General features: G+C 50.0%; 2 protein-coding genes across 6 annotated transcripts in view; one reads left to right on the top strand and one right to left on the bottom strand.

Annotated features, from left to right (window-relative positions):
* LOC309595633 (rho GTPase-activating protein 20-like) overlaps positions 1-8,259 on the top strand; it is a 36,666-nt gene extending 28,407 nt beyond the window's left edge. For all 5 annotated transcript variants that reach the window (XM_082322855.1, XM_082322854.1, XM_082322856.1 and 2 more), the window contains 7 exons: positions 426-614; positions 1,077-1,252; positions 2,454-2,615; positions 3,791-3,900; positions 4,843-5,032; positions 5,662-5,779; positions 6,362-8,259. In XM_082322855.1, the coding sequence (XP_082178981.1) occupies positions 426-614; positions 1,077-1,252; positions 2,454-2,615; positions 3,791-3,900; positions 4,843-5,032; positions 5,662-5,779; positions 6,362-8,121 (2,705 nt within the window). In that variant the 3' untranslated portion in view covers positions 8,122-8,259. The remainder of the gene's footprint in view (positions 1-425; positions 615-1,076; positions 1,253-2,453; positions 2,616-3,790; positions 3,901-4,842; positions 5,033-5,661; positions 5,780-6,361) is intronic.
* A 6,995-nt stretch (positions 8,260-15,254) lies between these two features.
* LOC309595670 (adrenodoxin-like) lies at positions 15,255-21,775 on the bottom strand (the record flags this gene model as incomplete). Its single annotated transcript, XM_082322910.1, has 4 exons — positions 15,255-15,375; positions 15,632-15,761; positions 16,211-16,335; positions 21,597-21,775. 4 exons carry the CDS (start codon positions 21,773-21,775, stop codon positions 15,255-15,257), a joined length of 555 nt encoding a protein of 184 aa, XP_082179036.1.
* Positions 21,776-23,595: the final 1,820 nt, after the last annotated feature.

Below are 23,595 nucleotides of genomic sequence, written 5' to 3'. Positions count from 1 at the left end.
TCTCGTGGCACATGCTTACTTTTTGTATCTGTCCAATACATACTAGACTGTCATAGTAAGCTAACTAACTCCTGCACAGAGCAATGCTTACAGTATTTTGTTAGTGCAGTGGGGCCCATAAGCCTATTAATAAGGGCTTAAACCCAGTTAATAGTGCTTTGTTGCATAATGCTCTGGAGAGCTGCTAATGAAGAGTGACTGGTCAGGTTTAACTGGATGAACTTATTTGTAAAGCAATGATCATATATGCATAGATGTGCCCTGGCCTCTTTAGTCCACAGGTGGAGGTTTTGAGCAACATTGCTTAGAGGCCCAGCTACAGTGGGAGCCATTGGATGTGGGTGCTTCCTGCTGCCCAGATTTGGAGCTGTTTTCATGTAGCTTTGCTTTTTCGCTTGCTCTTTACACACCTCTTTGCTCAACAGGACACGAGCATCCTTTCAGCATCGCATTGAACTGTCTCCGGGACTCTGCTGACCAGCAACAAGGAACCAACAATAACACCCTCCTGGCTGATGGCACAGAGACTTCCTTCCTTGATCAGCTCCCAAAGGAAAAACAGTGTCAGTTTGTCCTGAAACCCAGGCTCCAAGCTCCAGTGCAGCTGAGGAGAGGTAGGGGCCGCAGGAGTGCATTATGACCAGGCAGAGACTTTGCTGCTTTCCATGGTAGTGCCAAACTCTTCCAAGCGTCGTACATATATTCCAGAGTCGCTCTCTTACCTGAGCGTATGCAGAGAGGAAGAGATTGCAGAGGGGCTAAACTTGTCTGTGCAAACGCTCAGAATTAGCTTTCGGTCCTTGATTAGCTTTCAATTGCAAGCCATTCTTACATTGCACAGACAGCAAGGTTCCCTGAAGAACAGTGATTGAATAAAACTTTTGCTGATGATTGAGAGGTGAACAAGTGGTTTCACTGGTGTATATTATCTGGCTGTCCCCATTAGAGTGTAGTTATTAAAGACACAGTGGTAGAAAGTCCTTGCTTTGCCGGGAACTCTGCCTCCGCAGTAGATCGCTCACTGGCCAGCAGGAAGGACAGACAGGTGTGTAATGAAGGTCTGGGTTTTCTTTCAGAGTCACTGCAGAAACACACCAAGAGGAAGAAGTCCTTGATTGACTGGGCCCTGCGCCGCAGCACCAGCACCCCCATGGGCAGCCCTCCTTCGCAATCTCCTACCACCCCGCGGAAGCTCTTCGGCCTGTCTCTGTCCTCTGTCTGTCCTGACGGGATCCTTCCCAAGCCAATCATGGTAAGAAGTAGCCTGGACTGTTTGTCCCGCCATAAACTTGATGTGTTTAGCCCAGAATTTAAAATCACTTGTGGTATTGTCGTGGTTTAACCCCAGCCAGCAACTAAGCACCACGCAGGCGCTCGCTCACTCCCCACCAGTGGGATGGGGAGAGAATCAGAAGGGTAAAAGGGAGAAAACTCGTGGGTTGAGATAAGAACAGTTTAATAATTCAAGTAAAATAAATTAGAACAGTTAAATAGGCAAAGCAAAAACCGTGCACGCAAACAAAGCAGAACAAGGAATTCATTCGCTACTTCCCACCGGCAGGCAGGTGTTCAGCCATCTCCAGGAAAGCAGGGCTCCATCGCGCGTAACGGTTGCTCGGGAAGACAAACGCCGTCATACCCAATGTCCCCCCATTCCTTCTTCTTCCCCCAGCTTATATATGAGCATGATGTCATATGGTATGGAATAGCCCTTGGGCCAGTTTGGGTCAGCACACACCACCCCCCCCCCCCCCCCCCCCCCCCGGCTGTGCCCCCTCCCAGCTTCTTGTGCACGCGGCAGAGCAGGGGAAGCTGAAAAGTCCCTGACCAGTGTGAGCACCACTTAGCACCTATTTAGCAACAGCTTAGCACTACTTAGCAAGAACCAAAGCATCAGTGTATCATCGACATCATTGTTCTCATCCTAAACCCAAAACACAGCCCCATACCGGCTACCAAGAAGAAAATTAACTCTATCCCAGCTGAAACCAGGACAGGTATTTATGAGGATTGGATGGGGACGAAGACCAGCATTTGCCTGTGGTTCAGATCTAGCTCAGTAACAAGGGTGAAAGCATCCCTCTCCTGTGTAATCCGTATCACTTCGTGCACAGATGTCCATCCTGTTTCAATGGGCGTCTCCAACCAGGTCATCACAAGCCAACAAGGGGCGATGTCAGTGGACTATGCCACGCTACATAGCCTAGACCTCATTCGCTACAAGAGTCCACTGGACTCACCGTTACCACAGGATAAGCATACCCACATGAACTGTACCTGCAACTTCACTGACAGGCTCTTGTCCCTGGTGAAATCATGACAAATCCCATGTCTGTTCTCTTCCCAGTACTGACTAGGTCTTATGCTAATTATGTTATAATACGTGTCGTATAATATACACAAACAACAGCACAAAGTGTTAGGCTCTTAAGTACTACTGGCCTTTCTCTTAGGATATGCTGCTCCTGCTGTACCATGAAGGTCCCTCTACTAGGGGCATTTTCAGACGTTCTGCCAATGCCAAGACTTGCAAGGAGCTGAAAGAGAAGCTGAACTCTGGAGATGATGTCCAGGTGGATGGAGAGTCAGTCTTTGTGGCTGCAGCTGTCATCACGGTAGGTATGGCCAAGTAACTCAGCTGTCTGAGCTAATCATACCTTCCTTTTTAAGGAAGCATCATGAGTCTTTATGGGTAGGGAAGATGGGGGGGGAACACAAAGCATTTTCCAGCAAGGCGCATTCTCACCTGATGGCTTCGTCCATCTATGTGCACAAAGGTATCTGCCTGACCCAGTGGAGCTTGTTTTCACATGCAGATATGTGCAGTGGCCTTCAGGCCAGTGTTTCATTTTGCATCTCCCTGCGCAGAACAGCCTCCAGCAGGTGATACAGTAATGTGTACCTCCAAGATAACCATGGTATCTATACAGTGCCAAATAACATGCCAGAGTCTGGACTCAGCAATTCAGATGCTGCACTGACATAGGCATGAGGCCCTTTGGTGACTGCAGCACAGATGCTCTTTGTCCTTTCTGGACACACAGAAGAGCCTGCAGGGAGATACGGGAGGACTCATGCCATTTAAGTGCAGCTGCTCTGCATCCTTCCCCAGAGAGGCCGTGCTCAGGGGAGCTGGCCTGTGCTATCTGGACCCTAAGCCTTCACCCTCCAATCAGCCAGCAAGCAAGAGGGAAAACAGCTTCCAAATCCAAGCAGAGGGGTTGTGGTGGGTGAGGGATGAAGCTTGCAATAAGACCCAAGTTTTAGTAAGAAAAAGCCTATCTTTTGCCCTGGCAATTAAATCTGGTCAGAACAATTCAGGCACCTACTGTATCAAAAAACATCCCTGTCTCTTGCTCTTGTTGGCCTAATACAAGAAGCTGTTGACTGGGAGGATATTCAGGCGCTTTCCAATGCAAGACATATAAGTTGTTAAACAGTCCCCTGAGAACGAAACAGCAATCCTCATAGATGAGAAATGTTTCAAACAGAATTATGCACAGCCTTAGTTATGAGTCCTTTGCCTGCTGCAACAGAGGTCAGGCCTGTTCTGGAGAAGGGGCCGGGCAGGGAGGCTGGCTGTTCCCCCTCTGAGTTCGGCAGTGCTGCAGTGGAAGAGCCCTGCGGAGGACAGCGTGGTGGAAGTGGGGAGGGCAGGAGAAATGTATTTGTGACATGTCTTGTTTTATCTTGTGCTTAATATGAATAAACAATGACTATATGCATCATGAAACCAAACCAAGGAATTCAAAACTGACCAGACTGCTCTGCATGTATATATTTAATTCAGGATTTTCTCCGAAATATACCTGACAGTGTTCTATCCTCAGACATGCACGGACTGTGGATGGAAGCTGTGGACACGGAAAATCGGGCACATAAGATTGAAGCTATCAAAAGGTTCGTAAAAGCCTTTGTAAAATCTTCTTTTGGTGGGAGAAAAGGGAGCACACGGCCCTAAGCATAGACTTCGTCTTCTGGGAGACTCTTGGCAATGCTCCAGGCCACAGTAGAGCTACTGCTGATGATTGCCAGTGTCACTGATCCGAACATTTTCCTTTCAAGGGTCTTTTATGAACATTGGTAACATTTCTGACCCCAAAAAATGTCATTAGAAAATTCTTTTCTGATGACCAGTTCCAATTACCAGAACCAGCAAACTGAAAAAGCACAATAGTTCAGCCACCAGTAAATCAAATGTTAGTGGAATTGGATGCTTAACAATGGTAACTTCCTTCTTATGTGCACAAAATGAAGCTGATCCTCATATTGGCAGTTAGAAAAAAATAGGCCTGCCAAGATGGTGACTGGGACCTTGAAAACGGCTTTACCTGCCTTGAAACTGCTGCCCTGAGCAAGAATAGTCTATCAGCATCCCGTGGGATATGCAGTATATCAAACCTCTGCTTGTCAATGGCTCAGCTCAGGTTTTGAACCTTACTATTTGGCCTGGGCCTCCTTCCTCCATTGTCTCTATAGCATGGGACACAGGCAGTGGCATCGTCTCGTGTGCTGCTGGCCTGGGGCTGTATGCATCTCCTTTGGGCAAGTGTTATTTTGTTAAGGCATTATCAACTTCTGCCCACGTGTTCTGGGCGTAGGTCCCTTGGTCCCTCCAGCTCTGTGCCCAGAGCGGGTAGGCAATATGGATGTAAAGTTGTGGCTCCCACATAAGTTGGTGGAGGAGAGTGACACAGTCTCACTTTACTATCAAATGGGAATGTCTCAAACTGGTTGCAAAAGGGCAGAAGGGGGCAAAAGCTTTGGGAAGCAACTTCTGATATTTGAAGAGCAGAGTTTTGTGAACAGCACTGTTTTCCTTTGTTCCCACTCCCCGAATAGTCTAGTCAACCAGCTTCCAGAGGCCAACCTCATCTTACTCAGACACCTCTTTGGAGTCCTCCATCACATTGAGCAGAATTCCGGCGTGAATCAGATGAATGCCTTTAACCTGGCTCTTTGCATAGCACCCAATATGCTGTGGCTACCGAGTCCCACTGGGCCTGAAGAGGAGAGCAGGTCTACAAAGAAGGTAATCTTTCATGGGTTTGGCCTCATGCTTGTCTTCCCCTTTTACTGCTTTTTACGGGCACTGTATTTTGTAGCCTAAAGGAAGGCATAGGATCAGTGACAGTGCTGGCTGAGTGGCATCCAGGCTTCGTCCTTTCCCCTGTGCAGCTGTGCCCATGCTGGTAGGGGAATTTAGCCACTCGGTTTGTCCAGGGTGGAAAGAGAAGCTGTGGGTGCTTTACCAGATGAACTTTGTGTGTGATCAAGCATGCGCAAGAAGGATGGAGCAGCTGAAGTTAGACACTGCCACTTCAGCTGGGTCTAAAGCCATCTTGCAGAGACAAAGTGAGCAATGAACATGACAGTGCAGCAGAGGGGAGGAATGCTTGCTTGTAGCTTACGAGGTGTTATCAATAGTAAGGAAAACTGTAGAACACGCTGTACCCGGCTCGCCGTACCAGTTCATGTAGCTTGTATTCTTGCCCCAGCTGTCGTTCATGCAGATGCATTGCCCTGTTCTTAACCGCTTCTTGAGCAAAAGGTTCTGTAGGAAATTACAGCCTTGTCAAGGGCAAAGGAACATTCTGACTGGCGTTAGGTTGCTGGCTATATTTTCATGAAACCGACTCTGTAAATTCCTCTCTTTGCCAGGTGGCCTTGTTAGTGCAGTTCCTGATTGAAAACTCAGGAGAGATTTTTGGAGGGGACATTGCCTCCTTGTTTCAAAGGCCAGACAAAAAGAAGTCCAAAAATTCAGAGGAATCTCTGGGTAAGTTGGTGGTACTGTATCTTCCAGAAATGGTTAAAATCTTTTAATAGGTAAACTCCTTATGCAAAAGAGTTTGCTTTCCCTTCATGTCTCTTCCAAGGAAAAGCATTGAAAAACAGTTGGGTTTGGTTTTCCCTTTGCCTGTCAGGCACAGGGAGGCAGTGAGGGCAAAGCAGAGGGCTGAGGTGCATCACTTCAAATGTGTCCCTGAGGATGGCTGTCTTCCTCTGTGGCTGCTGTTCAACCTATTCCAGCCATCACAAGAATTTAGTGTAGCTTTAGCAATGCCACGGCCCAGCAGTCTTTTCTTCCAGATGAGTTCTGTAAAGCTAAACCAAATGGTTGAATGGAAAGAGATCGAGTTGTCTCTGTTAACTCTCCTATGAATACAGGCCAGGGGTGACAGCTCAGGTATCAAGTCAGAATTTTTGATATTATTCCCAGTCCTGCTCTGGTCCCTGTGAAAATAATGGATCATTTCACTTTTCCATGGACTTGATAATATTTCCCTGCCTTGGTTGTAAGGTACTACATGGGGTTAGGAGACATAGGCAACAAATTAATTTGTGTTCTCTGCCCCAGGCATAGGCTTGGCTCAGCATGATGATTCCTCTGATGAGCTGGAATTTTCTGCTTGTGACCCAGAAGGACCAAAGCACCACCTGGTACCTGAAACAGATGCCATTTTTGAACCACCCAGCAGCTTGTTACTCGATGAGGATCAGGAAGACTGGGACTTGTTCAGTGAGATCACAGCCTGCTACCAAAGCAAAGCGCAGAAGAACATCAGTGCAGACAGCTATGACCTCCTGGAAGAGGAGGGCTCCTTCTGCTCCATCGGCTCAATACGCTCACTCAGCCCGGCCAGGGACCGGTGCTCATCAGAGCCCAGCGTCTGCCTCAGCTCCCAGCTGCCTGCTCAGAGCCATGAGCCGGTGGCCCGCCAGTCCAGCTGCGATGCCACCATCATGCACAGCCATACAGACTACATCCACAGGCTCAAGCAGCTGCAGGTGGAGAGCCAGAAGTTGATTGACGAAGGCCTAAGCCCTGGCGTTAATAAGGCCAGGCAGAACTTGTGGCAGTCACCTCAGACCGGCTCTAGGGTGAAGAAGCTCAGCCTTCAGAAATCCAGCCTGTCCAACAGGTCCAGCTTTTCCAGCCTGTCCTCTACCACCACCTCCCCATCTGCCTCCTCACTCAGCTCCTTAGACAGTGCTTTCTCCTACTGCTCGGAGTCATCAGCCATTAGTCCCACAGACGTCTCATCCCTGCCATTCATGTTTGGCACGTCTGCCAGGCTTCATGCTGTGTCCCCCAAAATCGCCAAGAGGTCCCCGAAAGAGTGGCACAAGTCCTTCACATCTCCTGTGCCTTTACACCCGTGTGACCTGGACAGTTTCCATGAGTATGAACCCAAGGCTGTAGAGAGCAGTCATTGCTTTGGAGAGAGGAAAAGTTTTCCATCTGTTAGCGGAGCGGCTGTGGGAAGCCCACTAACTGACATTGACTGGGAGGAAGAGGAGAGACAGCTGAGTGGTGTAGGGGGCCCTGGCCCAGGGCTCAGGAGCCAGGATTATACCAAAGAGTTTGAACAAAACCCTGAGCTCCCAGCTGCCAGCCCAGCCAGCGAGAAATCCCCACAGATCAGCCACCAGCAGCACAGGGAGAAGTCAGTGAAGAACATAGAAATCACAAGCGTTGATGCCTGCCCTCCAAGCCAGGAAAGCCTGAAGCGCACCAAGATAACTTTTTATGTGGCCCCAAATAAAGAGAGCTCTTGGGGATCTCCAGAGGAAGAGGAAGAGGAGAGATCCATGGCAAACACCAGCAGCAGTGACTCGCCCAGCAGCAGCGACTCGCCCAGCAGCAGCAGTGAGCAAAGCCTGTCCAAGAGCTTGCAGACTGTGAGAGTCCAGATCCCCCAGACAGTTTTCTATGGGCAGAATACCCCCCTTGTCCTGCAGTCCATCTCCAGGCGCTACCACCATGAACCAATGATCCCGTCCCCGCAGGCAGAGCACAAAGAGAGCCCCCAAAGTGCCTCCACTCCCGAGGAGCTGGAGAGCAAGCCAGTGGAAATGGCGCAGGCGCCAACCCAGAGCAAGGGCCTCAACACATTCAGCCACACCATCCGTATCATCCTCCCCGCCTCCATTCGAAACACCGTCAGGGAGTATTTCAAGCATGATGAAACCAAGACCTGTCCCACGGCTGAGGCAGAAGCAGTGGAGAATGAACTCCTTCGGAGCAGGGTGGAGTGGCTCAGGAGCCAGCCACTGGCAGAGGTGGCCACAGAGGAGCACGATACAGTGGCGTTTGCAAAAGAGACGTTTGTCTAGGGAGATGGATGTGGAAGAACTGAATATTTTTTTTGTATGTGCAGCAGAAAATATTCTGTAAGATATGATCAGGGTGTGAAGAATCTAGCAGGCTGCATGGGGCAATAAGTGTAAAGTGACACTAAGGTGTATGTAATGTTGGGGTTTAACATTCATTTTGGCTGGGGTGGGGGGGGTGGGGGTTCTTGTTTTTTCTTTACACCCTTTTTCTATGGAAGAGCCGTCACTGGCTGGGTGTCTAGTGGGCTGAATGCCACCAGACTCTCCCTGTCCCTGAATTAGCTGACCTGTACAGGGTCTGACTCCATTTCTTTTTAAAGCAGGAAAGGAGAAACTCTGCTTTGTTTTCTCCAGTCAGCTGCTGATGTGTGTGGATGACCGGAGAAGTGGGACAGCTAATGCTCCATCAGAATTACTTAAAAATCTTTACGCTTGCCAAAAATCCTCCACTGTTCACTGTTCATCGCCACCATTCATCCAAAGGAAGACCCTTCACCTCCATCCCAGAAATCACTGCTGCTTTCTTCTGCTCATCTTTTGTCCCCGGTGGTCTTGCTCACAGTCTGCGTTCATTACTGTTTGAGGCTGGGTTCCAGAAACACCAAATGGAGCCCAGCGCCCAAAGCCCAGCTTTCACTGACGGGTGGCATATGTAACATTTTAACCCCAAGATTGCTTTTTTCCCCAATTAATTGTGCATTGATTCTCTCTCTTCATACCTCCCTCAAAGCTGGCACTTGACAGAGCCACAGTTACTTTAAAGGACTTTAGCGCTGTCACACTGGCAGGGCTAGGAACATTTTTCTTCGGTGTCCTCTGGGAGTAGCTGGTCCTTTTAGTCCTAGTAAAAGGTGACATTATATTTCTGTAACTGATGGTGACATTTCAGAAGGCCCTTTCTAGAAGCAGTGCAGATGGGGCAACTAATCAAATTCCTAGTCACGCTGAGAGAGACTTAAGCAGGATTTGGCTTTAGCATGAGGTCAAGGAGTTGTGGAAGTTGTCAAGAATATTGTCGAGTGGATGCTGAAGCAAAGCCCAGTCTGGCCAGAAAGTTGTCAGACAGTCCGTAAGCTGAGACTCTCCAGGCTTCAACAGCACTGATGCTGTCTCAGAGACGCAGCGAGTTCCCACTCAGCGTAGTACACGGCCCAGTGTCCTCCGGCAGCATTAAGCCTGGAGAGGTGCCAGGCAGGGATGCGCTAAGCAGGCTGCTGGTGTTGCGCCATTAAAGAAATGCGGCCAGTGGACTCTTGGAGCATTCCCATGATCGCACTCAAAGCGATGCTCAGAAGCACCATAGCCATAATGGGACTTGCTTAGAGGGTTGAGATGCTGCCAGCTGAGCTCTAAAAAGAAGCTGAGAGCACCACATTAGTTTGACAGGCATTAAGAAAATGATGGGAAAAGTCTCAAAGGTTAAAAGGTTCAGGATGTTTCATTTGAAAGTTACGTGAGAGTTTTCGAAGGTGGTTTCTCTCAGAGACACTCCTTTTACTCAACTAACAGTGAATGGGCGAAGAACAAGAGAAATACACGAATCCTAGTGATTGAAAGGTGGTCCTTGTGGAGTAAGTGCCCCCTGCCAGTTGCTGAGTGTCTGCGAACAGCCATACCTGGAATTGCTCGACACCTGCCGTGGTTCAGTCCTTGCACGGGGGGAAGCCACCTCTGCAAAACGATCTAGTAGGTACCAGATGCCTCCACTCATCTGCCGGGTGCCTGTGACAGTCAGTGCCTGGGAGCTGGCCCAGCGCTCCAAATTCACACCATCGAATACCAGGGCAGAGGAGAGAGGAGGAAGCCTAGAGCCCGCTTGCCAAGGTGCATAGAGTTTAATTTGTTATATGCAAGGTGTTTAACTCTCAGATGTGGCACTCTGCGTCCCGGATCACCTTGGTGGCCCTTGTATGGTGAAAGGTGTATATAATTGTAATACAAACCCCTCCCCGCCATCATTTCCCTCACACATGAGCACTGACGAGGCATTCACAGTCTTTTTTTCCAGAGCTACAGTTGTAACTATTTCAATAAAAGAGACACAAGTTTGTTTGTCTTTGTGGTGCAGCGGCCGCCCTTTGTTCCCTTGCTCGGCCGCCCCTCGGCGCGGCGGTGTTTGCAGAACGCCGAACCGCGCTGTCGGACACACGTGCGTCCCGCCCCAGGTCTGCGAGGCTGGCCACGCTGGCGAGGAGCCCTCTGCCAGCAGCTCAGCTCAGGCATTACTCTCATTTGTGTCTTTTTGGGAAGGTGAAACAGCACTAAATATTATGAGAAACGTCTGTCTGTACTTGGAAGAGAGATTATTCTGTATTCTAAACACGCTAATGGATTGTAAACTGGTCTCAGTTCAAACAAGGGGAACCTGGACCAAATGCAGAGTAAGAGCTCATGATTTGCGCCACCTCAAAGAATTACGAGCAAGTTAGAAAGAGATCGGTTTATAGAAACACCGGGAGAGGTGGGGCAGAACACACATTTTCCTCTTCTCATCTTAGGCTGCCTAATATGGGCGCATTTTCCTGGACAGTTGCTCTAACCCAGCTCTCCATTAATAATTTTTCATCATTTAAAACAAAACAGAACAAAATCCTCCAAAATTTATCAGAAAAGATAGCACAAACCACTGGTCCCTTTGAGAGCACGTGGCTGCACGGCAGAGGCAGGGTGCTACACAAGACGGAGGGAGACTTGGCCTCCCCAGGGGCACAGAGCCCTTGCTTACCTGCGGTACCTTTAGGCCTGGGCGTGGAAATCTGCAGCACGCCTGTCCGTGAGCCCGGGCAATAATGCGATTCTGAGAGTCCAGCTTGCTGGAGACCAAGATGCTCCCCACATTTTGGCACCCAGCCCTACATCCACTAAGTTAGCAGAAGCGTTCTACTTTCTTCCAGGCCATCAAAATACACGTAGCAAATTAGTCATAGATTTCCTAGGGGTAGCAGACCCAGAAACCTGTGAGCTGTGCCACCGTCCAGCATGCTCCAAGTGTAGTTGGGGAACAGGTAATGCCTTAATGTAATGTCCCACCTCTAAACCCCCCAAATCCTGGCCACAGTCCCCCATGGGCCTCTGCCATAAAGACAAAAAGGTTCTGGAGCTCCTGGCTTTTCCTGAACAATAATGCCAGACTACTGCTTTTAATCCCAGGAAACTCAAGGCCACAAGTATAAATGGCCCAAAACACAAATTGTGACTTAATTCTTGTGAGAGCACCCTGCTTTGCTGTCAGTCGCTGGCAGGAGAGACCCAGCAGCGGGTCGCCCTGCCACCCGGGGCTGTGGTTCACCCCACGCCCCCGCAGCAGCTTGCGGATGTGCTGTCAGCGCTCCCATCGGCGCGGGTGTCGCGGAGGGGAAAGCTGCACCGCAGCCGACAAGTCACGGTGAGGATAAAGAGGAACGCTCTTTGCCTTCCTGCAAAGAAGGTGCAACTGTTTTAGCTTTGTCTTCCTGCAAACATATGTTTTGTTCATCTTCTCTCATGTAGTGGAGCCTCTGGACCAGCACTCCTGGAAAGTCCAAGGAAGACAATTACAAAACCTTCAACTAAGGGCCCCTCTCCTCAACAGGAGAGTACCCCGTCCTCGCAGTCATGGCCTCTGATACTGATTTACACCTGCTGAGAGCGTGATCGGTGGGTGATGCCTTAGGCTGCTGCTTGATGGCATTTTCCTGTCACGTATTATATCCAATGGCTACCAAAATTCCTGTCTCAAAACTCCCGGGTGGAATGTGCCCCTCCCTGAGACACAGAGATGCACTTGGAAGGCACCAAGCAGTCTTGAAAAAGTTCCACAGCCTCCAGCTTGCTCATAACAAGAAATACCAAATACACAGACAGCTGGCTTTCTGCCCCAGAAAGGCCACGTTTTCCCTTAGTGTACAGCCTCAGACACAACTAGGTTTCCCTTCTCTCTCTGCCCTTTTTCAGATCAAAAGGAGAGATTTAGTCCAAGTTGGCCTGACACATACTGCAAGCCCCACTCGGAGCCCTGCCGGAGGCAGTCACCCGGGAAGATGCGCTGGGTGGTTGCCATCCGGGAAGCGAGGAGCCTTCGTGGCCTGCTCCCAGTATAGATCAAGGCCAGACAAGTCCAGCGCATTTGCCTTGAAGAGGCAATGACTCGTGCACTTCAGCCTCGCCTCATTTCTGCTCGGCACGTACCGTTTGTTCCCTTACCCTGCAGGCTGACAGAAACCACGATGGACGTGACCAGGGCAGCTGTAGGTTATTTCAACCGTCTCAATCCCATTTCTGACGTCCCACCAGCGTCAGGAAAGTCAGCCTCCCACGACATAGTCTCCCCATCCTTTGCAGGTAACGCCTTTGTGCAGAGTCCTCTCTGCTATCCCACGGCACCTTCGAGGGACAGATTGCCTTGCCAAAGACGAGCACGGGCTATTTTGGCTACCTGCATATAAAAGCTTGCCCTAGAAACTTTTTCTTCGAAGGTCACGCACACTCTGAAGAGGAATGTGACAGGCACTCAGCCCTTCCAAGCCAGCAGCTCTTCCCTCCCTCGCCATCCCACCAGCACGTGGCATCACGCCTGCGCGTAGAGAACTGACGCTTTCAGCCGCAGCCTGGGGTCCAGCTTTAAACTCACGGACAGGAGGGGGCTGAGGAGCGGGACTGTAAAGCTCCGGATCATCTCTGCTTTGCAAAGGGATAGTGGCAGCATCAGGAGCGGGGAGAGGCATGAAGTGGGACTGAAGGTGGTGGCTTTACTGCTTTCATTTAATCCATTTTTATTCTCTTTGCTTTATTATAGTAAACCCGGGGCAAGTTGGAGGAGAAGAGGTTTGGGAGAGACAGGCACACCCTGGAGGGGTTTTCTGAGGTATATCTAAGCACAGGGCTGCCCTGTAGAAGGTTTGGCCTTGCACTGGCTTATGTGAAATGCCAATCAAGAGCCTCTGCAGCCCCAGTACTACACCGCATCCATGCTCCCAAAACAGGGCTGGGACCCTGCAGAAATCCACCCTGCTGCCTTCACCTCCTACAGCAAGTGGCTCTGGCCCACACCAGAAAATTCCTCCAGTAGAGAGCCTTCTGTTAGTTTCCCTGGATAAAATTTTGTACTGATTTTTGCATGACGGACCGGAGACGAAGCCAAAGCCTACAGTGGGGGATTTACAGGGTGTCACCCTTCGCCTGTGCCCAAGAGCCCCACGCTGACACCGAGAGTGGCAGGGCTTGTGTCAGTGTTCCCGCTGCCTTAAAGAAAGGCAGGGAGGTAGCACCGAGGTCACCAAACAGGGCCAGCAGCTCCGAGCTTTCTGAGATAGAGCCGGTCGGAGTGCAGGGGATGAGGAAGGAGGGATGGAGGCAGAAGGAAGCCGCGTCCTCCTCCTCTCTGCTTACTGCGTGCACGGAGCCGCCGATGCCCCGAGAGCCGCCGATGCCCCGAGAGGTCCACCGCACATCCCAGGCCCCCAGCAGGGCTGCGCGGGGCTGGATGTGGTGCTAGCGATGGAAATCCGGGAGCTGGGAGATGAGGTTTTCCTTTTGCTGAACCTTTCCAGGTGGATCCAGGCTTGCAAACCCGACACGAACATAGGTCGAACCCAGCGGGTCATGGGGGGAAAACTCCAGAAGGAGGCAGAGTTAAAGGTGGGCTCAGACAAAATCATCTAATACACTTGCAGAGATCCTGACCTTTAAAAGATCCTTTCCACTCACTTTGCACCAGGATGCCTGAACTTGGAGTTTCCAGCTCTTATTTAAAAATCTAAAGAAGCACTTCTATGTCTGAAAGTGTTTACCCTCCTCTCCCCCAGCTACAGCATTTGGTCTAATGAAAGATATTACCTCTCTCTCCATACAAAATTTGTTTTTCACCCATCTAATCAGGTACTATTGTCACACGCTGAAACATCTCGACTTGTGGAAGTTTACTTAATTTAATTTATTGCCAACTAGCATCAACTTTTAAATACTGATTCACATATTGAGAAGGGAAAAAAAAAAGATTATAAGCAGTTAAACAAACAGGGACACGCTTGTGTGCAAAGGGGTTTTTACACTGGTTTCAGAGCCGGCTGGAAGGGGCTGTGACAGGCATAGCGCAGTTCCTGGCCGCCCGCACAGGGCAGTCCCTCCACCCCTTCCATCAAAACTCTGCAATTTATGCCAAATAAAACTGTGAATGCTCTAATATAAGATAAGCATTTTTTAAATACATACATCTTTTATGGGGTTGATACCTTGCCTAAGAATAGTAACTTGTTGGTTTAAATTGGATGCTAAACATAGCCTGGGTTTTAACTAAATCCATAGGAAAGGTTTCTGTGCAGAACTCTGGACAACTCTGTTACAGATCATGGGTTCGCTACGACATGTAGACGGCAAGTTTGACATATTCACTCAAACACGAGGGAAAATCCAGTCAAGTAAACTGGGGCAGCAGGATATTATACCTAAATTTCCATCAAACTCATTCTATTCCAACCACACTCATGTTACCAGAAAAGTGCATCTCATAGGTCTAATAGCCTGATTATTAGAATTTTATTTGACATATGTGGTAGTATAGCAATGGGAAAATGTAATATTTGGAGAAAGTAGAAGATCACGGCACATATAACAATTCAGTGACACGTAACATCTCACATCATTGATAGCAAGTGGTTCCCTCTTATAGGAAATGTCAGCATTCAAATGGTTCTTGCTAACCAGACTCAGCCAGCCTATATCCTCACACCGTCTCGCATTTGTAACAGCTATCCCTTCTTAAGGTTCCCAAATTGGGAAAAACCTGCTCTACAGTTAAAGAGCCAAGCCTTGCAAAATTCCCAGCAGTTACTTAGAATAGCAGAATTCCTTACATTTCAAAGGAGAGGGTGAGTCACATACAGCACATTTACTGTCACCCATCCAGGGAAACGTAAAGCCATACGCTTTAGTCCAGTTGCATTCAGCAGAGCGCTTAAGCACTTAACTTAAAACATGTACCAAAGACCCTAGCATTAAGCTTTGTTTAAATAAGAGATTTGCCAAACAGGCATTTATACCGAATCAGACCTCTATGGTCTCCTGCAAGCCAGCCACACAAAGCAATAGTGTTAACCAAAAGCAAAGTACCCTGCCACACCTAAAATGAGGATGAGTTGTGCAGGAGCCATTTCCAGTTACTGTTTGCTTTGCTTTCCAACCTCCAGCTGCTTCCTGATGTCTGATACATCCACGGGGACCCGCACCGTCAGACCATCCATCGACTTCTTAATGCACACCTGGCAGCCAAGGCGAGATCTGAGAAGAGAACATTAAGTGAGGCTCATCTGTTCCCACAGTAAAGGAAGAAATTCCCCGCCCACACTGGCATGTCTGGTCCAGGCTGGGTTTTCACTAAAGTTCCTGTTAAAGGTCTCCTGTGCCCCAAGAGAAAGCAGCTCGAGAGGCACAACCGCCGTACAGGATAAGTCCTGTCCCCTTGGAACCAGGTGCCAGGTGCTGAGGATCTGCCTCAGAGGCCTGAGAATCTACTGCAATCGGCAGGGAGGCTTACGTCTCCGTCAGTCCATACGCCAAGTCCAGCATGTCCAGCTCTTCATCTGAGATGGCATCCAGCTTTTGGAAGGTGTCCTTCTCAAAGATGAGGTGACAGGTGGAGCAGGCTAACGTCCCTTCACATGCACCTGGTGGGGAAACGAGGGAGTGACAGCAAATCAGAAAAAACAAGGCGGTGAGAGAGATCATCTTCAGGAACAGTGTGAGAAAAGGTCCTTTAACAGATCTGGAGCATATCAAAAGATATGACAGAAAACACAATAGATGGATGCAGATTTTAGCCCGCCTCTGCTCCGGGAGGATCACAACCAGTTTTCAAATCCGTACGTCAACTCTAAGCAGCCAAGCACATTGACACTGGGAGGCTGCTGGCATCCCAGCGGTGACGGTGTGGAAGCCACACTGCCATCTCAGTGCCGTGAGCCAGCCCAGCGGGCAGCTGTTGGGGAAGAGAAGGTTGCTTTGCGGTCTCACCAGAACGCAGTGGCATGAGTCCAGCTGCACTGTTCCCAGGTGCCCACTGGTCACAGCACAGACACATAAATGCTAAGAGCGCATACCCTTGTGCAACACCTACCAAATCCATCAATGGCCAAGTTTTGATTGACTACCACTTCCAGCAAGCTCTCCCCTTCTTTGGCTGTGGCCATAAGTCGTTCTCCATCCCGATTTATAAAATGCACCGTCACCTGGTCTGCAGACCTGTAAGACAAGTTTGCAAAAATCAGAGAAGCCCACCCTTTCCTGCACGCCCACTGTTGATGCCTTTTGGCTGAGCACTAGAAACACGGCCCTTGGAGGGAAACGTGCATACAAACACTTTCTAGAAGGAGTACACCACGCATGTCAGAAAAGATGCAGATTATCAGTTCTCGGTGCCAGGAAAATCTGAGTTGACCCCAAATATTTCCCACTCTATCAAACATCCCTCAGAATAAACGTTTAGCTGCGCGTGAACAAGTGCAGATGCTCTGCACCCGCTGCCTCTGCTTGGGCTGGCTGGCGGAGGGAGTGACTGCAGGCAGGCAAAGCGTTTGCAGGTCCTGGGCTGGGATATTAATCCTGGATGGAGTGATGTGATAACAAGAAAAGTGCTCAGGATCAGATACTAATCATGCAATAAGGGCTGTCGTCATTCACATGTTGTTTCCCCTTCCCAAGGGGATTACTTGATGACTGTTCCTTTTCTGCTGCTTGTTCTTTCATGAAGTGCCCACTCCTTCCCTGACCTCGGTTGCAGGGAGCCTTGTTGTGATGAGACATGCTCAGCCCCAGCTTACAGAGCAACCGTGCTGAGTAACCGCCTCCGAGCTGATGTGATCCTTGCTCAGGAGAAATTGCTAGTTATTTTGACAGCCTGTGAGATTTAATCTGGTAGAGAGTTAAGAACAAGGCCACCAGCATCTCTTAGTGCTGACTTGCAGAAACCACATCTAGAAATAAGAGGGAAACAGCATCCTCTTCATCTCCTCCAGCCCAGGCTCTCTCCACCGGCGTGGAGAAGGCTGCCACCCTGAACAGCAGCGTCAGGGATTTCTCACCAGGACAGTATATTCTGAGACCATCTATTATATTTGCCAGGGGAAGCACATGAGCAAACAGTGTTTTTTCTTAGTGTACATACCCAAATGGTCACTTAGAAGCAGGAGGTCCCAGTTACCCAAAGGTCCCACCTCCTGTGCTGAAACAGGGCAGCACCCTGGAGCCAGTGGGTGTTTTGCCCCGTACCTCTCAATGTGGCACTGCCCAAGTGCCCATCATCTCAAAGCCCAGGACGTTCTCCAGCGGCAGAAGCTGGGTCCACCCTCTTCTCTTCCGTCAAGCCGACGGCACGCACCACCCTCCCAGATCTCGGGAAAGATCCACCTCTGTCTCCCACAGCTCTGAAACCCCCAAGCACGAGCAGTGCCAGCGCTGCCCCGTGGCCTCGCTGCTGTGATTTCTGGCACAGGAAGAAAGAACCGCAGCCTTGCGGACAGAGCGAATTTCACAGCGAGAACTGGCCAAGCTCACAGTTCCCCGATTTTTCCCACTTACACAAGGCTGAGCGAAGCAGCATCCAGCTTCTTCCAATAGAAGTGCTGTTTGGTATAAAGTTGGTAACACTTCTCCTGGAAGCCCTGGGGCCAGTGAAACAAACAGCAAGTACGGCTCAGAGCTCTGAGAATTTCTAATATTATCTCCTGATTTCTTGCAATGTATTTGCGAGATACACCGAATACAAACTGTCACAGCCCCAGAGTCGCACGTTACAGCAAACCTGCCAGCTGAGGAAGCGCTGTGGCCCCTGCGCTACACTGTGCCAGGCATCCGAAAGTCAGAGATTCAAGGAGGAACTGGTTAAATGAGAATTGTCCCTGGGACAGCAACACCAGCAGCTGAAAGGACTTACCCTGTCTGCTCATCCCTCTCTGCTCTGTGGCAGATGAAAATGAAGCACGTGGAGATCTCTGCCGATTTCCTGGCTCCAGCCTCCTTTCAGGCCGTTGCAGAGAGCGATGAGGGCTCCCCTCAGCCTCCTCTTCTCCAGGCTGAGCCCCCCCAGCTCCCCCAGCTGCTCCTCCCCAGCCTTGTGCTCCAGCCCCTGCCCCAGCCTCGCTGCCCTGCTCTGGCCACGCTCCAGCCCCTCCATGGCCGCCTTGGGGTGCGGGGCCCAGCGCTGAGCACAGCATTCGAGGGGCGGCCTCACCTGGGCACCCTGCTGGCTCGTGTCCAGCGGCTGTCGACCAGCACCCCCAGGCCCTTTCCCCCGGGCAGCTCCCAGCCGCTCCTCCCCACGCCTGCAGCGGTGCCTGGGGTGGTTGTGCCCCCAGGGCAGGACCCGGCCCTGAGCCTTGTTGAACCTCACACAGTTGGCCTCAGCCCACGGATCCAGCCTGCCCAGATCTCTCTGTAGAGCCTTTCCACCCTCAAGGACATCTCCAAGTGATTCAGGATGCTGTTTCTTAAAATGTTGTCACATGAACTTCATCAGCAAGACTTCAGGCACAGAAAATTCCAAACAATTATCTCTTTGGAAAGCCAATCCTCATATTCCATCAAAATTTGGAAGTGGAGAAAAGAGGTGAAACAATACTTTTTGCCTTCTCTGCTCTTTTTTTTTTTTTTCAGCTGTGTCTTGATTCTGTCCCTGCTCGCTGAACACAGGGGCCGCTGTGCCTTCACGCGAGGAGGCCGGCTTCCTGTTTTTCAGAAAGCTTCGGCAGAAAACAATGCCTGGGCCATTCGTCTACAGCAGGGTCCCCTGGTTATGGAAACAGCTGTGGAGTTAGCACCGACACCATGCTGCAGAGGGAAGAGTTTCCCACGTGGAGAATGGAAAGATCACGTTGCAGTCACGCACAGCCAAGCGGGACCCTCCTATTTCCAAAAGCAAACAGCCAAAGAACATCTTTAAGACATTTCAGTCTCCTTCATAGAGACACCCACAGACCTTTCTTTGTAAATAAGCAATTTAAAGACTAGTTCTCAAATGTCAAAAGAAAACAAAACAAAACAACTCTGTATTTTAACGGATTAGACCTGTTTATTCAATTTTTATGGCAAACAGGCAGGTTTTCTGGCAACGCTGGTTTTACAGTTATGGGTGAAATAATTTGTCACACAATAGAAATGGTAAAGTCATAGGACTTCACTTAATGCTGCAACTCAATGCATTCTTCAACAGGGTAACGCGAGCTGGCTGCCTGCGAGCAGAGTGCTGGATCCAACAACCCCCAAAGCTGCACGCATGTTTACTGACAGAAAGCTTCATTCGTGCTGTCTTTGAGGCACCTAGAGCTGCAGCTGACGTCAGTCCCAGGAGGGTCCCCGCACCAGGCTCCCGCAAATGCTAGGGGATTTGTTCCTTGCAGTTCCTCCTGGACACAGCCCCTTTGGCTGTTGCTGCCAGTTAAACGAGCCCTGGGACAGCTGAGCTGCAGCCAGGGCCAGCAGCCAGGGCATCCAGTTGGACACAAGGGAGTACAGGTGCTATTGCCACAGCCCCCCTGCACGACTTTGGACAAGCCTGGGTGCAGCAGCTCACCCTTCTCGAGAGCAGGGATGATGCCAAGCACTCCTGGCCACGACACAGAGAGCATCTGTAAGCAGCTTCTCTCTTCGCTGGCTGTAGGAGAAATTAAGCTGTATGTCTGTGTTCTTAGTATGGGTGCCTCTGTTGGGGCATAAATCCAACCTGATGACTCCCTGTTTTCACTGTTCAGTTCAGTCATCTCCCACAGACCCACTCACGTACTGGCCTAGTTGTCTTCATATCCCCCAAACCAGTCCCAGGCTCGAGTCACCTGCTTTGGGCACCCAAGGCTTCAGGAGAGCCTGGGAAGAAAATCTGTAGCTTTTATTTTCTATTTACTTTTGAATTTGTTTATCAGCATTTTTGAAACTATGAAAAAATTCCTTTCACATTTTGTTAAGAAAATGATTTTGAACCAGGATTTTAAAAACAACTCAAAATTTATTAGACTAAATTTTGCTTCATTTAGGCTGAACTATTTTACAATGGCATTACCATCACAGGACACAGGGTCAGAGCTTTGGAAAGATCTTATCAGGATGTGACAAACTCAGCACTGCAAGCTCAACACGTGCCAACCGATTATTCCCTTTTAAAAAAGCCCTCAAACTTTCTGTGACACAGGGAACTAGTTAAGGGGGTTTCAAGAAGGTTCTTCTTCTCCCCATCGGTGTTTTTCCCTAAAAGATACTTTGCAAGGCCATGAAAAACAGCAAGATGCCTACAAGTACTGCCAGAGATAACTTCATAAGCAACAAACCAATTAGAAAGAAAACCCATTGATAATGAGTCTTCATAAATCCCATTAAGCAGGGTTATCAGTATAACTTTTCTCTAAGGTCAGATAGCAAAATGGTTTATTGTATTTTCTGTGATGTTGGTTGGGTCTTTTTCTCAATCTCTAGCAGATTACAGTCTGACCCAGATCATACTGGTCTAGATCTACGAATTCCCCTTATCTTGCTCAGAGAAATGTGATCTCCTTCTGAATTATCCCTAACGAACAGAGAGAGGAACAACTGGCAGGGAGTCTGCAGTAGTTCCTGCTGTAGAAATACGGATGAGCACTCTCAGCCAGGCAGCCTCTCTGGTCAGCCCCATCCTTTCGGCACAGGGGGGACGGTTTGCTCCTGCGCCTTTAAGGTTTCCTTCTTGAAGACCGTCCAGCCTTCCCGGACTCCTTTGCCCTGCAGGACTGCCTCCCAAGGGACTCTGCCAACCAGGCCCCTAAACAGGCCGAGGTCTGCCCTTTCAGACGACCAGCTGGGGGTCCTCCACCCTGGCAGGGACCAAAAGCATTTAGAGGCATTCCTAAACACAAGCTTCTGGCCAACTTCCACCGCAGAGTTCAACTCACAGACTCCGCCACCATGACAAACTCTGCATCCTGCCCTGAACAAGCAGTCTGAGCAAAGCCCAGCACAAGCCGCCGGCCTCAGGAGCCTGGCGGGACACCAGTGCCGTGGGCTCGTACAGCCCCTCGCACCTACAGACACCACCTGGGCAGAAACACCAAGAGAATTTGCAATTCCCAGACCAACACAGCGGTCATCCCAGCCTCCCCACAGCAGGAATACAGCAGGCTCGTGGCCCAGCTGTCCGACACACCTAGCCCACCATCCCCGTTCCTCAAAGGCTGGTGACTGGGCCCCAGTGGTCAAGGGACTCCTGTGACACATCATCGTCTTCATGCTCTGGATCCCGGCCACTAGCTGCGGGCTCCAGGGCTCCAGAAGCAGGGAGAAGCACCTCTCACAGACTGGCTCCCTGCACCACCTTCCCCCCGTCGGCATCTGCTTAGCCTACACTTTCTCATCCACCACCTCCTGCAGGCCATGTTTCACACTGGCCTCTCTTCTCCCTTCTGCGGAGCAAGGCAGAGAAGCGCGTGTCCCTCCTGAAAAGGCCCTCCTGGACACAGCAAGGTGGGCTTCAGCATTTTACTCACCTCGCTTCCCCAGGGGCATCCTGGAGCTTGGGTGTGGAGCTGAAGCCTCTTTCTGACCTCTGCTTAGCTGGTGTGTGATGCTGCTCAGTCACCCCACAGAGATAAAGAAAGCGAATTTTGCTCACATTCAGTCCACTTAGCAAGGGTCGCATGAGCCCTGAGATGCCTTGAGTTATCATGCTACTTAGGGTCCTGCTCCGGCTCTCCTGCACTGTCGTTTGTTGCAAGGCCAGCGAGATTAAGAGTTATAAGTAGAGCTGAGAGGAGGGGGAAAAGAAAGAAAGAAAAAAAAAAAAAACACAAACAAACTAGGACAGCCTCCCTAGGGGTGGAGGGAGGAAGGAGGGAGGGGAAGGAGGAGGGAAGGATGGACAGAGGGATTGTGCTTGGATCTTGCTGCAGTCCAGCCCATCAGGGCATGGGAATTGGGTGAAGCATGGTAACATGAGCATCATCTCCACATACCAGTCCCCAAGTAATGCTCACCTTGTTTTGCCTTACAGACTTCCCTTTTAGGAACCAGACCTTAATCCAGTTTCAGGAGCAATATTCATTGCAATGTCTAATCATGGGGACAAGTTACTTCCAGGGAGATTCCGATTGGACATGAGAGGAAAATTTTTCACAATGAGAACAGTCCATTATTGGAATAATCTCCCCAGGGAAGTGGTTGACTCCACTACGCTGGACACATTTAAGACTCAGCTGGACATGGTGCTGAGCCATCTTGTCTAGACTGCGCAAATTCTTGCCTAGAAAGGTTGGACCAGATGATCCTTGAGGTCCCTTCCTACCTGGCATTCCATGATCCTGTGATTCATACAAGGGGTTGCAAGCTGAGGGCCAGAAGAGCAGACTGGCAGGAGCACAGACACAGACGGCTGCTGCCTCAGGAAGAGAGGGGCATGCCAGTTCTTACAGCAATGGGGTGAGAGTAAGACTTACAGATTCTGCCCTTGACGTGGATGTTGTCCAGCCACATCATTGCCTTCCCCAGTACTGCAGGCTCCCAGCTCTGAAATGTGAATATTCACTTACTTCACAGGATGGTGGTGAGAAGCAGCCACACTTTGCTCATTTGCTAAATTCTCTGCTAAAAAGTACCGTAAAGGCACAGGTAAGACACTTCCTAGCCCAATATGTGATGCACTTGGCAATCAGCAATCACAGCCTTGCAGCACCCTCATGCCAGCCTCTGCTTGTCCCACAAATGCATTTTTTTTTTTCTGCAGGATTTGCCCCTCCGGTTTTGTTCAGGCCAACAGTCTGTGAGCGCAGGGAGGGTGAGACAAACCACCGAGTATCACTAGGATTTTAACCCAGAGTGAGTGCTACCCCCAAGTCCAGAGTCAGTGAGGGAGCTGCTGTCTGCCGAGAGGCACCCACGGCACATCCCTGGGAGCAGCAGCGCAGGGCAAGGTGCCGACGCAGGGAAGCCACGTGGCAGGCACGGGTGCACATCAGACTGTCCAGCCATGCCCAGGATCACTGGGACTTCTCTGTCATTCCACCCCTCAACCCCGGTGAATGTAAAAAATTCCTCATTTCAAATAATTTGTAGAATATCCTTCAAAGGCTTCCTTCCCCACTCTTGCTTGTATCACAGAGGAGAGCTGGCAGTAAGGCGAGCAGTTTTAGCTGAACACAGCTCTGGCCAGTGTCCCTGCTCTGTGGCCCCTCACTCTCAGGTCAGCTTTTCCAGGTGGTTTGCTTTCTCCTGCAAGCTGCCCTGAATACTTCAGCCTTCAAACCCAAATTCTTAGGCTGCAGCTCACCCCTGAACATAAAATCGCTCTGTGCAGCCTCTGCAGCTGAGAGACTCTGCCCAGTCCTGCCTTTGCTTTTTAGGCACTACAGAGATGCAGTAGGCAGCCCAGTTCTGTCTCTCAGTCATTTCCATAGAAGGAAAGCAAGGTTTGCCACGAGGGATGCAAGGAAAGGGGCCACAGCACATCCAAAGAGACCACAAAACATCTTATCTCTCCAGCAAACCTTGAAT

Source organism: Platalea leucorodia, assembly GCF_965183815.1.
Source record: "Platalea leucorodia genome assembly, chromosome: 10".
In the NCBI taxonomy this organism is placed as follows: Eukaryota; Metazoa; Chordata; class Aves; order Pelecaniformes; family Threskiornithidae; genus Platalea; species Platalea leucorodia.
This window is presented reverse-complemented; position numbering and strand designations above follow the sequence as displayed.